This window comes from Nycticebus coucang, chromosome 3 (assembly GCF_027406575.1).
Source record: "Nycticebus coucang isolate mNycCou1 chromosome 3, mNycCou1.pri, whole genome shotgun sequence".
Lineage (NCBI taxonomy): Eukaryota > Metazoa > Chordata > Mammalia > Primates > Lorisidae > Nycticebus > Nycticebus coucang.
In genome coordinates this window covers 123,811,890-123,828,782 of record NC_069782.1, presented here as the reverse complement: position 1 = coordinate 123,828,782, position 16,893 = coordinate 123,811,890, and the positions used below count along the sequence as shown (strand labels likewise).

Genomic DNA, 16,893 nt, shown 5'->3' with positions numbered 1-16,893 from the left:
TTCTTAACGTAAGGAAACATCTTACTTCTGGTGTAAATCTTTTGAACTCAGCCATCCAGTTAGGAAGTGTAGACAGAGGGCCACACACAAGAAAAGGTCCAGGTACTCCTCTCTGAATCATCAATGCAATTGTAGCAATGCACTGAACTGTCTTTCCCAATCCCATTTCATCTGCTAAAATGCCATTAATTCCATTTTCCCAAAGCATCTGGACAAAATAATGCATACTATATTTAAATTCCAATGTAAATACATACTGAGTTTATTGCAATTGTTTATTTCTCATTAAAATCAGACTTAAATATGACAACTACAATGGTTTATTACTTATTAAAATTATTCTCAAAGATGACAATTAGGATGAGACCATAAATTATAACAAGACTTGTGGCAAGTATTTCTCAAACCCATAAAAGTATTGGAAGCTTTTTTTTTTTTTTTTTGTAGAGGCAGAGTCTCACTTTATGGCCCTCGGTAGAGTGCCGTGGCCTCACACAGCTCACAGCAACCTCCAACTCCTGGGCTTAAGCGATTCTCTTGCCTCAGCCTCCCGAGTAGCTGGGACTACAGGGGCCCGCCACAATGCCCGGCTATATTTTTTTGTTGTCGTTGTTGCAGTTCAGCTGGGGCCGGGTTTGAACCCGCCACCCTTGGTATATGGGGCCGGCACCCTACTGACTGAGCCACAGGCGCCGCCCAAGGAAGCTTTTAACAATGTAACTTTTTTTTTTTGAGACGGAGTCCCACTTTTTTTGCCCCCCCCCCCCCCCCCCCGTAGAGTGCCATGGTGACACAACTCACAGCAGCCTCAAACTCTTGGGCTCAAAGGATTCTCTTGTGGGCGGCGCCTGTGGCTCAGTGAGTAAGGCGCTGGCCCCATATGCCGAGGGTGGCGGGTTCAAACCCAGCCCCAGCCACACTGCAACAAAAAAATAGCCGGGTGCTGTGGCGGGCGCCTGTAGTCCCAGCTGCTCAGGAGGCTGAGGCAAGAGAATCACTTACGCCCAGGAGCTGGAGGTTGCTGTGAGCTGTGTGAGGCCACAGCACTCTACCGAGGGCCATAAAGTGAGACTCTGTCTCTACAAAAAAAAAAAAAAAGGATTCTCTTGTCTCAGTCTCCCAAGTAGCTGTGACTATAGGGACCTGCCACAACACCTAGCTTATTTTTAGAGACAAGGTCTCACGCTGGCTCAAGCTGATCTTGAACTTGTAAGCTCATGCAATCCACCGACCTCAGTCTCCCAAAGTGCTAGGACTGGGCCACCACACTATGGGCCACCGCGCCCAGCAAAATAACTTTCAATTTTAAAAATTTACTGAGGGTAAATAAATCAGAAAATAAGTATATATACACAAATATTTTATGTGTAATAATGAAACATAAAATGAACAACTCAAACTGTGGTAATTGCACTACTATGGTATTATAGAAATGAACTAATATTTTGTATTAAAAATAACAATTCATTACCCTAAGCCACTCCATGCCTTCTACTTGGTACCACCGCATCACTCCTCCTGTGAAGTGCTTTGGCTGTTGAAAGGGTATTGGCTGTCCATTACACTTCCGAACTGGGTCAAAAAAGAATTTAGCATTCTGCCTAACAGTTTGAGATACTCTATCTTTAATTATACTATTTGAGTCTTTATTTTTCTGAAGATCTTCTACACAGAGACTAGTAGAGGAGGAGTTTTCATGCTGTAAAGAAAAAAGTTAAATTAGACGTTTGGTACAAAATGCCAATGTATATACACACACACACACACATTCACACATTTCCCAGAAAATAAATAATCACCATCACATGGAGAACTAAGACCATGTCTGGATTAAAAACCTGGCAACATCTCCATTCCCCTATTAAAGCAAATCCATTTAAAAATGAAAATAACGGGCCCAGCTCAGTGGCTCACGCCTATAAACCCAGCACTCCAGGAGGCCAAGGTAGGTGGATTATCTGAGCTCACAGATTGAAGACCAGCCTAAGGCAGAGCAAGACCCCACCTCTAAAAATAGGTGCTGTAGTAGTCCCAGCTACTGAGGAGGCTGAGGCAAGAAAACTGCTTGAGCCTAGGAATTAGAGGTTGCTGTGAGCTGCTATCCCACTACACTCTACCAAGGGCAACAAAGTAAGACCCTATCTCAAAAAAAAAAAAGAAAAGAACAACAAACTTCTTAGAGTATCCCTTAAAGACTAAAATCATCACCAGGCATATACTCTGGAAATGACCATTAGAACTGTACTTCTCAGCCAGGCATGGTGGCTCACACCTATAATCCCAGCACTCTGGGAGGCCAAGGCAGGTGGATTGCTTCAGCTCATGAATTTGAGACCAGCCTGAGCAAAAAGCGAAACCCCGACTCTTCTAAAATAGAAAAACTGAGGCAAGAGGATCACTTGAGCCCAAGTTGGAGGTTGCTGTGAGCTATTATGCCACGGCACTCTACTCAGGACTATAGCTTGAGACTCTGTCTCAAAAAAAAAAAAAAAAAAACAACTGCACTTCTCAAACCTCTAATATTCTCCTCCTCAAGAATTTATTAAACTATTTTAATAATTTCCTCTGCCCAAAGCAAGGATAACTACCAAGGAAAAGAAGAAAAAAAATTTTCCTTTCAATGAATATAAAATCATATATTTTCATCTAAGTAATTATTTTCAGTGCAGGAAAAAGGGCACTCAGTACCAACTCAGACCACTGGGAAACTTTACTGGTTCTAGACATCTATAACTCTAGTTTAAGAATGTGCAGGGCGGCGCCAGTGGCTCAAAAAGGTAGGGCGCTGTCCCCATCTGCCGGAGGTGGCAGGTTCAAACCCAGTCCCGGCCAGAAACTGCAAAAAAAAATGTGCAAACTGGGCCTAGTGCAGTGGTACATACCTGTAGTACCAGACACTTAGAAGGCTGAGACAGGAGGATCCCCTGAGCTCAGCAGTTTGAGACAAGTCTAAGCAGGAGTGAGACTCCATTTCTACTACAAACAGAAAAATTAGCCAGGCTTTGTGGTGGGCACCTGTCATGCCAGCTACTGAGGAACTGAGGCAAGAGGGTCCCTTAAACCCAGGAGTTGCTGGGTTTGGTATGAACTAGGTGGATACCTTTGCCCTGTAGCCTGAACAACAGAGTGAGACTCTGTCTCCAGAAACAAAAACAAAAATAAAACCTGACATAAAATACAGTACAGAATAAGAACTTATATTTAAAAAACTTATTATCAACAATAAAAAGGTAAGTAAACCAATAAATAAATGGGCAAAAGATACGAAAAGGTACCTTAACAAAATAAAAATAAAACACACGAACCATTAAGAATATAATAATACAGCCTATATCCCTAGTAATTAAAAAAATGTAACATAAAACCACATAAGATATCATTTCTCATTGAGTTTAAAATGACTAACAACATCCTACAATGGAATTTTCATACTCTGCTGACAAAAGAATAAAATAGTGTTTTTACTTTGGGCCAAGATTACCAGCCAGGCACAGTGGCTCATGCCTGTCACCCGGGCACTCTGGGAGGCCAAGGTAGGTGGACTGCTTTAGCTCATGAGTTCAAGACCAGCATGAGCAAGAATGAGACCCATCTCTACTAAAATTAGAAATAAACTAGCCAGGTGTTATGGTGGGATGCCTACAGTCCCAGCTACTTAAAAGGCTGAGGCAAAAGAATTGCTTGAGCCCAGGAGTTTGAAATTGCTGTGAGCTATGACCCTGGGCACTCTACTCAGGACACAGAGTGAGACTAGGTCTCAAAAAATAAAAATAAAAATAAAATAAATTACCATATGACCCAACAATTCCATTCCTAGATATATAGGTAAGAAATACAAAACCATACCCACACGGACTTATATGCAAATATTAGTAACAGCCTTACTCATAAATGTCAAACTGGAAACAATCTAAAAATGCCCATCAGTTAAGAGGATGGATAAAGAAAATTATAATTTTCTTTTGCTTTTTTGTTTGTTTGTTTTGGAGACAGAGTCTCACTATGTTGTCCTCGGTAGAGTGCTGTAACATCATAGCTCACAGCAACCTCAAACTCTTGGACTTAAGCAATTCCCTTGCCTCAGCTTCCCAAGTAACTGGAACTACAGGCACCCACCACAATGCCCAGCTATTTTTTTTTCTTTTGGTTGCAGTTGTCATCATTGTTCAGCTCGCCCAGACAGGGTTCAAACCCACCAGCCTCAATGTATGTGGCTGGCGCCGTAAATACTATGCTAGGGGTGCCACGCCAGAAAATTATAATTTTCATTCAAAAGAATATTACTCTAGGGTGGCACCTGAGACTCAAGGAGTAGGGCACTGGCCCCATATACCTGGGGTGCCAGGTTCGAACCCAGCCCTGGCCAAAAACTGCAAAAAAAAAAAAATAGAGTATTACTCTGCAGGGCGACACCTGTGGCTCAGTGGATGGGGTGGGGTGCTGGTCCCATGTACCGAGGGTGGTTGGGTCCCGGCCAAACTGCAACAACAACAAAAAAAGCCAGGCATTGTGGCGGGCACCTGTAGTCCCAGCTACTGCAAGAGAATCTCCTAAGCCCAGGAGTAGGAGGTTCTGTGAGCTGTGTGACACCATGGCACTCTACTGAGGACGATAAAGTAAGACTCTGTCTCTACCAAAAAAAAATACATATATATATTACTCTGCAATAAAAAGAAAACTAACATACTCAACAACATACAAGAACATTATAAACACATTAAGTGAAAAGGAAGAAATAAACTAACCTGTAAGGGATGTGCAAAAGTGGTCTCCTCCAGGTTTGGGAGCAGAGAAATTGGAAAGGTGTACGAGGCACCCTTCTACCACATTGGAAATGTTCTATTTATGCTTTGATGTGGATAGTGATTACACAGGCATATGCATGTGTCAAAATTTATTAAAATGAACACTTAAGAGCTATTCATTTCTTATTTACTGCTTCTATGTAAATTATGAAATGTAGCCAAAATTCCATAGTAAATCACAGCAGAAGTTTAGAAAAATCCAACTACATGTTATAAAAATAAGCATACTTAATCTTATATTTATACTTAATAGATTATAGTTACAATCACAAGCCAATCCTTATATGAACAAAGAATAAAAATCAAGTCACTTTTATGATATAAATTTTAGACAAAATTATATCACGGCCAAATAGAGTATGTCTCATTTTCTAAACATGACATCAATTTTTCCAAGGGCCTAGAAATCTTAGATAAATAAATTACTTGAAGTTCATATCCATTAGTGAATATTTTCATGTCACAGGTGTTGTTTCCCTATACAACTCTGTAATTCCAGAGACTTGGACAATGAATACCCAGATAACAAGGAACCACTCTACATAAAGTGAAGAGAAGAGAGAAGGTTCAGAAATCAAGCCCTTCTAAAACAGAACTAAAGAAAATCTTTAGGGCCAATAACAACATTAAGACATCTCTTATAGCTTCCACAAAACTAACTGTATATATCCACATGGCATAAATACATGTGTCATTCCTAGACTCACAAGTTAGCATCATTACTAGACCCATAAATTAATATGTACACAAATAGGAACATGCAGAAGAACATCTAAAATTAATGCATAAGAAAGAATGTTAAGGAAATGGACAAAGTGCCTACATAGGTATTTTTTTTTAAAGCAAAGAAATGGGATAGTGAGAAAAATGTACACTGGTAATTAAAAGAAAAAGGCCCAGTGATCAGGTGGCAAACTAACTTCAAAATTTAATAACCTATTGTAAATTTCTTACCTCACTCTCCTTTTTATTTTTTTTAGCCACAGACAAAATTTCCTAGAAAATCCAGAAAACAGAGTAAATTAATAATGTATCAAGTTTTTCTATTTATTTATTTAAAAAACATTTCTTTTAGGAGAATTTGCCCCTAAGACGGTAGGTGCAAGGAGCTATGAAAATGTCACCTGCACTCTAGCTGGGGCAACAGAGTGAGACTGAAACAAAATCTTTATAATTCAAAAACAAAGACATAGTGAAGAGGGAAAGGAAAAGTATAGAAGGGATAATTTGGAGAAGTAAAATCCACCATGGCACACAATATTCAATTGGTGACACAATCCATAAATCTATAAATGCACTCAAAGATTTAGAGATTCTTTTTTTTTTTTTCTTCTCTTGAAGACAAGAGTTCACTTGGTCAACCTTGGTAGAGTGCTATGGTGTCATAGCTCACAGCAACCTCTAACTCTTGGGCGCAAGCAATTCTCTTGCCTGAGCCTCCCAAGTAGCTGGGACTACAGGTGCCTGCCAACACCCAGCTATTTTTAGAGGTGAGGTCTCGCTTACTCAGGCTGGTCTTGAACCCATGAGCTCAGGCAATCAACCCACCTCGGGCTCCCACAGTGCTAGGATTACAGGCGTGAGCCACCTTTCCTAGCCCTCCCTGTTGTTCTTATGATAGCATCAAACTCCTGACCATGCTTACCTCTACAGCTTCACTCTTTCACTTATGAACTGGAGCCAAGTGGAATTTCAAGTTTTTTGAACTTACCAGGCTCTCTTGACTCTGAACAGTTGTTCAAGACTATTATTTCTTCTTAGAACATTCCCTCACTATCTTCCCTATCCCTGGCTGTTTCTCTATCGATACTTTTACCTTTAAGTGATTTAGCTTTTATCCCTCAAGTCTCAACACAGAGATCAGTTCCTAGATCAAAACTTTCCTGAACCTGATACCTAAGTTAAAAGCCTCTATATGCTGCCCATAGCACCCAATATTCCAATTTAATAGACTACTCAGGCTGGGCACCTATAGCTCAAGAGGCTAAGATGCCAACCATACACACCAGAGCTGGCGGGTTTCATTCCAGCCCAGGCCTGCCAAATGACAATGACAACCACAATCAAAAAACAGCCAGGCATTGTGGCAGGTGCCTGTGGTCTCAGCTACTTGGGAGGCTGAGGCAAGAGAATCACTTAAGCCCAGGAGTTGGAAGGTGCTATGAGCCGTGATTCCACAGCACTCTACCCGGGGTAACAGCTTGAGGCTCTGTCTCAAAACAACAACAAAAATAGACTACTTAATTTTATATTTTTCTCACTGGATAAAGACGTAGGCAAAAACACTATTTACCCTTCTCTACTTCCATCCACTTATAACAGTTCATCCATAGCTGTTATTTCACAACCATTTGATGAATTAAATGAACAGCTGCATGACTGGCTAAACTACACAAGGCACATTAACAGTGCTTTTCAAACTGCAAATTGAATGAGTACCATAATCAACTTCAGATTCTCCTATTATTTTTAAACGAAAAAATAGTATCAGAGTAGAGGAAAAATTGTGCAAAGCTGTGTCATAAAGACCTAAACAGGCTTAGCGCCCGTAGTATAGTGGTTACAGAACCAGCCACATACATTAAGGCTGGCGGGTTCGAACCCAGCCCAGGATAGCTAAAACAACAACTGCAACAAAAAATAGCCAGGTGTTGTGGCAGGCACCTGTAGTCCCAGCTACTTGGAAGACTGAGGCAAGAGAGTCGCTTAAATCCAAGAATTGGAGGTTGCTGTGAGCTGTGATGCTACAGCACTCTACCAGGAGCAACAAAGTGAGATGCTCAAAAAAAAAAAAAAAAGATCTAAACAGTTGGATTTCAGGTAAAATATAGTAGGCAGTAAGGCCAGGCTTTTTTTTTTTTGTTTGTTTGTTTAATGTTAAGAATCTGGGGCCAGGTGCAGTGGTTCACACCTGTAATCCCAGCACTCTGGGAGGCCGAGGTGGGTGGATTGCTTCAGCTCATAAGTTCAAGACCAGCCTGAGCAAAAAGTGAGACCCTCGTCTCTACTAAAAATAGAAATACTGAGGCAAGAGGATCGCTAGAGCCCATGAGTTGGAGGTTGCTGCACTCTAGCCAGGGTGACAGCTTGAGATTCTGTCTCAAAAAAAAAAATTAGAAAAAGAGGATTATGACACACAGGCTGGGCCTGGTGGTTCATGCCTGTAATCTCAGCACTCTTGACAGGCAGAGGTGGGCGGATCCACTGAGCTCAAGTTTTTGAGACCAGGATGAGCTAAGCTGGGCGAGATCCCATCTCTAAAAATAGCTAAGCTTTGTGGCAGGTGCCTGTAGTCCCAGCTATTGGCAAGGCTGAGGCAAGAGAACTGCTTAAGCCCACAAATTTGAGGTTGCTGTGAACTGTGATGCCACAGCACTCTACTGAGGGCAACAAAGTGACATTCTGTCTCTAAAAAGAAAAAAACGTGACACATTAAAATCATGCTTAGGAAACACTTAAGGTTTGTTAGAACTGAAGATGTTCTTTAATTTATTACTATTTTATGAGGAAACAAGTGACAAAAACAATCTGGTTGTTATAACAAGTAAATAATTTCAATTTCCTACAGACTTCAACAAGGAATAACAAAGTTCATAAGTCAACATTGGGGGTTATGAAATGATACATAATAACAACAATTTCTCTCTCTTCTTCTTCTTCTTTTTTTTTTTTTGTAAGAGACAGAGTCTTACTTTGTTGCCCTCAGTAGAGTGCTGCAGCATCACAGCTCACATCAACCTCCAACTCCTGGGCTTAGATGATTCTCTTGCCTCAGCCTCCCCAGTAGCTGGGACCACAGGTGCACGCCACAATGCCAAGCTATTTTTTGTTGCAGTTTGGCTGGGGCCAGGTTTGAACCTACCACCCTCAGTTATGAGGCCAGCACCCTACGCACTGAGCCAAAGGCACCGCTGATAAATAACAATTTCTGATTAGGCCAAGCTCAGACGCTTTTAACAGTCTGTGCCATCTTCTTCCCTAAAATATTTCTCTGATCTGGTCACATGGCATCTTCACTCCTCACATCCACCCCCATCCCAAATATATTCTAATTCTTAGCAGTATGTCTCCACACAATGTTCTCTAAAATAGAAGTCTCTACTCTCTTTTCTCTGCCCTGAGTTCCTAACACAGTGCTATGAAAGTGTACTAGGTACTTAATAAAACACATGACGACTGGGAAAGTCAAAGCTACTACTAACATCTGTCTAACCTGAATAACATAACCAGGTAAAGATAAAATTCAATCTGCCATTCAAAAAAGTAATAGGGGGCCGGGAGTGGTGACTCAAGCCTGTAATCCTAGCACTCGGGGAAATAGAGGCAGGTAGACTGCCTAAGCTCACAGGTTCAAGAACAGCCTGAGCCAGAGCAAGACCCCATCTCTAAAAACAGCCAGACGCTGTGGCGGGCACCTATAGTCCCAGCTGCTTGGGAGGCTGAGGCAAGAGAATTGCTTAAGCCCAAGAGTTTGAGGTTGCTGTGAGCTATGATACCATAGCACTCTAGGGAAGGCAACAAAGTGAAATTGTCTCCAAGGAACAAAAAAAAAAAAATAGCAGGGCGTTATGGTAGGCATCTGTAGTCCCAGCTACTGTGAGACTAAGGCAGGAAGACTGCTTGAACCCAGGAGTTTGAGGCTGCTGTGAGCTATGATGTACAGTAATCTACCAAGGATAACAAAGTGAGACTCTATTTAAAAAAATAAAAATAAAAAGATAATGGAAAAGTCTATATTTCATATCCAGGCAGGCGAATCATTTGAAGCCAGGAGTTCAAGACCAACCTGAACTAGAAACAGCAAGATCGCATCTCTATAAAAAATACTAATAGAAAACTTAAGCACTATGAGAGGCCCAGATCCAACCTAGCTGGGTGCTGTGGTAGGTGCCTGTAGTCCCAGCTACTTGGCAGGTTGAGACCAGAGAATCACTTGAGCCCAGGAGTTTGAGGTTGCTGTGAGCTATGACGCCACAGCACTCTACCAAGGGCAACATAATGAGACTCTGTCTCAAAAAAAAAAAAAGAAAGAAAGAAAAAGAAAAAGAAAACTTAAGACAGGTAAGTGGAAGCACCTATAGTCCCAGGGCTTGGGAGGTGGGGCAGGACTGCTTTAGCCCAAAAGTTTCAGGTAGCAGTCACCTGTTATGATACCACTGCACTCTGGCTTGGACAACAGAGTGAGACTCTGCTGAGAAAAAAAAAGGTCTATGAAGGTTAAGATGACCTTAGTGTCAGATTTAGTCTGAAATCCACTAAAAGGATTGAATGATGGCTCACACCCATTAATACCAGCACTCTGGGAGGCCGAGGTGGGTGGATCACTTGAATTCAAGAGTTCGAGACCAGCCTGAACAAGAGCAAGATCCCTTCTCTAAAAAACAGCCAGGTACTGTGGCAGGCGCCTATAGTCCCAGCTACTTGGGAGGCTGAGGCAAGAGGACTGCTTGAGCCCATGAGTTTGAGATTGCTATCAGCTTTGATGCCTGACACTCTACCCAGGACAACAGAGTAAGACTCTATCTCAAATAAATAAATACATAAATAAAGTCCACTAAAGGTTAGTAGATAGCGTCAAACTTTGACTAGCGTTCCTATAAATGACATGGTACTAAATGAAAAGATTTATGTGATGTGATAAATAACTTTAAGGTGGTTCCATTTACCTCTTTTGACATGACCTCTGAAATATTGTATGACTCATCTTCTCTTCCTCTTTTCTTTCTTGTGACTATAAAAAAAGTTTCATATTTGATAACAAGTAAAATGGAAATACAAGTACATATTCTTCAAAATTAGAATAAGGAAATTTACCTGGATTCTCTTCACTTGCAACAATTGAGTTTTTGCCCTACAAAACAAGTATTTAGAATATTGGTTTTAGTAAGGACATTTATGTATTATACATTAAAAGGTACTGATTAACTTCAGAGCAATGAAAGTTCCTTGCAGTCGAACTACATCCACAATTCTACAATATTATGCTTAGCTACATGTAATCATTTTCTGTATTTCCCTAAGTTACCATGTTTCTAGCTTTTTCGCAAAGGTTTACTGTCCCTTTTTTCCCCCCATTTAAGAAGAGAAATTTCAAAATCAAATGTATGTATTTTTATTTAGGAAGGCCATGTACATCTTCTTCTACTGCACATTTATGCTAAAGATATTCAATGGGTAGGGTACTGAAGCAGCATAGTGAGTAAAATTTATAAGTTACATATAACTGAAAGGGTGGTGCCTGTGGCTCAGTGAGTAGGGCTCCAGCCCTATATACTGAGAGTAGCGGGTTCGAGCCCAGCCCCAGCCAAAATGCAACAAAAAATAGCTGGGCGTTGTGGCAGGCACCTGTAATTCCAGGTACTTGGGAGCCTGAGGCAAGAGAATCGCCTAAGCCCAAGAGCTAGAGGTTGCTGTGAGCTGTGTGACGTCACGGTACTCTACCCAGGGCAACAGCTTGAGGGTCTGTCTCAAAAAAATAAAATAAATATATAACTGAAAGCAGAAATAAAAGAGAATAATGACTGAAAAATAGTGGGGAGGGTAGAACAAAGAAGATGTTAAAAAAAGTTTCAGAATAAGAGCTGGTAAAGCACTATATCAAGAATAGATGGGGATTCACACTATAATCCTAGCAATTCTGGGAGGCCAAGGCAGGTGGATCACTGGAGCTCAGAAGTTCCAGACCAGCCTAAGCAAGATCAAGACCCTGTCTCTACTAAAAATAGAAAACCTACTATGGCAGGCACATGTAGTCTCAGCTACTTGGGAGGCGGAGCAAGAGGTTCACCTGAGTCCAAGAGTTTGAGCTTGTGGGCAGCGCCTGTAGCTCAAGGAGTAGGGCGCCAGTCCCACATGCCGGAGGAGGTGGATTCAAACCCAGCCCTGGCCAAAAACCACAAAAAAAAAAAAAAAAAAGTTTGAGCTTGTAAGCTATGATGCCATGAACTCTACACATGACAACAGAGTAAAACTGTCTCAAAATTAAAAAGAAAAAAAAAAAACAAACAAAGATGGGGCTGCTGTGGTGGCTCATACTTGTAATCCCAGCACTATGGGAGGCCCCAGTCGAAGATCACTTGAGGCCCCAAGTTTAAGACCAGCCTGAGTAACAGTGAGACCCCATCTCTACAAAATGTTTAAAAATTAGCCAGGCACAGTGGCACATACCTGTAGTCCTAGCTACATGGGAGGATATTATTGTTTTGTTTTGTGTTTTGAGACAGAGTCTCACTATGTTTCCCTTGGTAGAATGCCGTGGCGTCACAGCTTGCAGTAACCTCAAACTCTTGGGCTCAAGCAATTCTCTTACCTAGGCCTCCCAAGTAGCTAGAACTACAGGCACTCACCACAATGCCCAGCTATTTTTTGGTTGTAGTTGTCATTGTTTTCTGGCAAGTCTGGACTGGATTCGAACTCACCAGCTCCAGTGTATGTGGCTGGCGCCCTAGCCTCTGAGCCACAGGCGCCAAGCCTACATGTGAGGTTTAGGTGGGAGATTGCTTGAGCCGGGAGTTGGAGGCTGCAGGGAGCAATGAGAACACCACCGTACTCCAGCCTGGGAAACAGAGCAAGATGCCTTCTCTTGAGGGAAAAAAGAAAAAAAAAGATGGGTCGAGTACATTGACTAAAATATATAATCCTGGCACTCTGGGAGGCTGAGGCAAGTGGACTGCATCCTGAGCTGAGGAGTTTGAGGCCAGCCTGAGCAAGAGTGAGACACCATCTCTACTAAAAATAGAAAAAACTAGCCAGGTACTATGGCAGGTACCTGTAGTCCCAGCTACTCAGGAGGCTAAGGAAAGTGGATTCTTCAAGCCCGAGAGTTTGAGGTTGCTGTGAGTAATAATGCCACATCATCTACCCAGGGCCAGTGTACCTATAAATGACATATGGTACTAAATGAAAAAAATCTTACAGAGTATGACTCTGCCTCCAAAAAAAGAAAAAGATGGACTAAATAGACAGGTATGAGGAATCATAATGACAAAATAATTAAACATGCAAAAAAAATTTAAAAACTTTTTTAAAGTTACTTTTTTAAGTTACAGGCCAGGTGCAGTGGTTCACATCTGTAGTCCTACCACTCTGGGAAGCAGAAGACCGCTTGCTCTCAGGAAGTGGAACCCAGCCTGAGCAAGAATAAGACCTCGGTATCTACTAAAATTAGAAAAATTAGCCTGGCACGGTGGTGCACACCTATAGTCTCAGCTACTTGGGAGTCTAAAGCAGGAAGTTTGCCAAGTGCAGGGGTTTGAAGTTGCTGTGAGCAAGGACTATGCCAGAACTCTAGCCCAGGAGATACAGTGACACCCAAATGAATGAAACAAAATAAGAAAGCACAAAAATACAAACAACTTAATAAGTAGACCATGAATAGAACATGTTTGAGATATGTATGAGAACTGGAACCAGGCATAAAACACCATATTTAACCTCTGCTGGGAATGTGTATACTGGAAGACTCAAACTTTCTACAGCTCTACAAATAAAGATATCTATGAATGATCACAAAAGCACCAGAAATATTAATTTGGGGGTTACAAATAAATTTTAGTCAGTAAGCAAATTCATAATTACAAAATCTGCGAATAATGAGGGCTGACTGTTCTTTATTTTATTCTGTCAGCTTCTCTATATGTAAAATGGGACAAATAACAGTATCTCTGTTTTGAGAATTAAAGAAGAGAACACATATAGAACAATATCTAACATATAGTAAATCCTCAATAAATGTGATCTTTATTATTTCTCTTTTCACTAGAACCTACTTGTTCATTATGGGTTCTACAAAAGCTGGTCACTTATAAAATGCCTTGAAATTAACATTCCCATTTTGTTTCTAAATAAAAAAGTCAAATGTTGGGTGGCACCTGTGGTTCAGTGAGTAGGCCGCCAGTCCCATATACCAAGGGTGGCGGGTTTGATCCCAGCCCCAGCCAAAATGCAACAAAAAAATAGCCGGGTGTTGTGGCAGGTGCCTGTAGTCACCTGAGCCCAAGAGCTGGAGGTTGCTGTGAGCTGTGACACCACAGCACTCTACCGAATGTGACAAAGTAACACTGTGTCTCTAAAAAATAAAAATAGTCGAATTTTGTCATGATGAAAAATAGTACCCAGAAAAGAAAATTGAAAGTGTCATAGTTTGGCTCTCCTTCCATTTTTTCAATACAGAAAGACAGATCTTACTCATTTCTACGCAGCATGTAACATGGATAGATTATCAAATAAAGAAGTTAATATTAAATAAATGATCAAAAAGTCAGAAGAATACAAAAATTAATTCCATATTTAAGTAACATAATAAAATATTCTGGCTTGTTACATTACCTTTGTAACTTTTAAGGATCCCTTTTTTCTCTCTAACTTCTCTTTTTTCTTCTGTTCCTGAAAGGTAATTTTTCTTAAGTATTCAAGTAGAAAATGTAACACAATAAATATGCATCTCAGCTCTCAAATAACTTATATTTACAATGAAAAAACTATAGTATATATATTTAAAAAACAAAGTATTTATTCTTCAAGCTCTTATGAAGTAACAGGAAAAAGATTTTATCTCCTGGATTAAACTAAAATCCAGATAAAATTTATTCAACAGTGGTTTTTAGCAGCAAAGGACAGTGAACACTGACAAAAAGAAACAAATGAGGTCAATCTTCTGACTGCCCAACTTACTACATGAATGCAATTTCTAAGCACAAATATAATAGAAGGAGTCATAACAGAGCTTAACAGTCTGAGATAAAGAGACAATTCAAAACTGAAGAGCAGCTGGCATTTCCAGGGTCAGCGTCAAGCACCAAAGAGGACAGAGCTGCACAAAGAAAGCTATCAGGCAGAACACTGATAAATACATGAATGTAAGAAAATCAAGGCCAAGAGAAAAGCCACCAGAAAGAAGCAGGTAGAATAATCTTTCATTCTCTAAGGCTAAAGTCCCCAACCACTGGGCCAAAGACAGGTACTGGTCCATGGCCTAGGAACTGGTCCATGGCCTAGGAACTGGGCCACACAGCTGGAGGTGGGCAAGGGAGCAAAGCTTCATGGCTCACACCACCACCTCAGCTCTGCCCCTTGACAGATAACCAGAAGCAGCAATCCTGCTGTAAACTCTGTGTGCTAGGATCTAGGTTGCTTTCTCCTTATAAGAAACTAATGCCTGATTGATTATCAGAGGTGGAGATATAATGCATATGAATCATCTCAGAACCATCCATCCTCACCCTATCCCTGGTGTCAAAAAGATTGGGGAGCGCTGCTCTAAGATATCAGGAATAAGGAATACATCATAATCCCTCCACTAGAATACGAAGCCCTTCTATCATACAGGGCATCAAGTATTCAGAAAGAGAAACAAGTTATTCTTAAACTAAAAGCTAAAAGCAAGCTCAGTGCCTATAGTTCAGCAGTTATAGCACTGGCCACATACACCAGGGCTGGTGGGTTCAAACCCGGCAAGTGCCTGCCAAACAATAAAAATTACAAAAAAAAAAAAAAAAAAAAAGCCAGGTGTTTACTTCGGAGCTGAGGCAAGAGAATCGATTAAGCCCAAGAGTTTGGTTGCTGTGAGCTATGATGCCACAGCACTCTACCAAGTGTGACACAGTGAGACTCTGTCTCAAAAATAAATAAATAAAAGCTAAAAGCTGTTCCAGACATAACCTAACACATTCTAAAAGCAAGACACGAAAGGATTCAAACCATTTCTAAGAGGTGGTGAAAAGAGTATTTGCCTTATAACTCATTAAACTGTTTTCCCAGGTTTTTTTTTTTTTTTGGAGACAGAATCTCACTGTCACCCTCAGTAGAGTGCCATGGCATCATAGCTCAAACGATTCTCTTTCCTCAGCCTCCCAAGTAGCTGGGACTACAGGTGCCCACCACAACGCCCGGCTATTTTTAGAAATGAGGTCTCCCTCTGGCTTAGGTTGGTCTCAAACCACCTACCTCTGCCTCCCACAGTACTAGGATTACAGGAGTGAGCCACCACACCCACCCTCTCAGTTGTTTAATTTTATCATATTAATGATTGAAAAGGATTCAAACAAAGACAAAGGGGGATTTGACAAATGTTAAATACGAGTGATGGGGATTTATCGGGGATCCAGGGATTTATCATAGTCTCTCAATTTACAAGATTATTATTATTTTTTTCCAGATAAAGTCTTACTATGTCGCCTCAGCCTTCCAAGTAGCTGGGACTACAAACAGCTGCCACAACGCCCAGCTGTTTTTTTGTTGCATTTGTCATTGTTGTTTAGCTGGCCCGGGCAGGGTTCAAACCTGCCAGCCTCAGTGCATGTGGCTGGTGTCATACCCACTGTGCTACGGGCACCAAGCCAATTTACAAGACTTTTTATTTTATTTTTTTTTTTTTACAAGACTTTTTAAATCTTCATATACTCTAGTGGAAAGACAATACATACAATAAATGATATGATAAGTCAAATAATAAGTGCAATGGGAAGAACAGGAAAAGGAGTATTAGCAACGTTATTAAGGTTATGAGGGCAGGTTTCACCTAGATAACACTTAAGTCAAGGCTTGAAGTTGATGAAGCCAATCAGCAGTTACCCAAGAGAAGAGGGTTCCAGGCAGAAACAGCAAGGGTTCAAAGGCAGGAAACATACCAGGAAAGAGGTCTGAAAGGTTATTAGGTTGAGGAAGGTAGCCAAATTGGTTTGAGACAATATCATGACTTTGACTCATCAAACAAACAATAGAAGGCAGTGAAACATGAGTTTTCCAAGGAAAAATATATATAAGAAAAAAATTTATTACCTAGCAAATACATCTTTCAAAATGAAAAAAAAATGAAGACTTCCAGACATATGAAAGCTAAAAAAAGCTATCACTAACAGAATACACAAATGAAGCTCGGTGCCTATAGCTCAGCAGCTAAGAGCTGGCAGGTTCAAATCCAGCTCGGGCCCGCCAAACAACAATGACAACTACAACCAAAAAATAGCCAGGCGTTGTGGTGGGCGCCTGTAAGTCCCAGCTACTTGGGAGTCTGAGGCAAGAGAATTGCTTAAGCCCAAGAGTTTGAGGTTGCTATGTGCTGTGGAATCAGCACAAGACCCAGGGCGAC

General features: G+C 41.0%; 1 protein-coding gene across 3 annotated transcripts in view; it reads right to left on the bottom strand.

Annotated features, from left to right (window-relative positions):
- Positions 1-16,893, bottom strand: part of HELLS (helicase, lymphoid specific) — a 55,617-nt gene that overhangs the window by 31,056 nt on the left and 7,668 nt on the right. For 2 of the 3 annotated variants that reach the window (XM_053585706.1, XM_053585707.1), the window contains 6 exons: positions 14,133-14,189; positions 10,620-10,656; positions 10,472-10,536; positions 5,760-5,801; positions 1,472-1,699; positions 26-208 (listed from right to left, as the gene is read on the bottom strand). In XM_053585706.1, the coding sequence (XP_053441681.1) occupies positions 26-208; positions 1,472-1,699; positions 5,760-5,801; positions 10,472-10,536; positions 10,620-10,656; positions 14,133-14,189 (612 nt within the window). Of the gene's footprint in view, positions 1-25; positions 209-1,471; positions 1,700-4,520; positions 4,555-5,759; positions 5,802-10,471; positions 10,537-10,619; positions 10,657-14,132; positions 14,190-16,893 lie in introns of those variants that run through there. The other variant, XM_053585708.1, reaches the window with a different exon arrangement.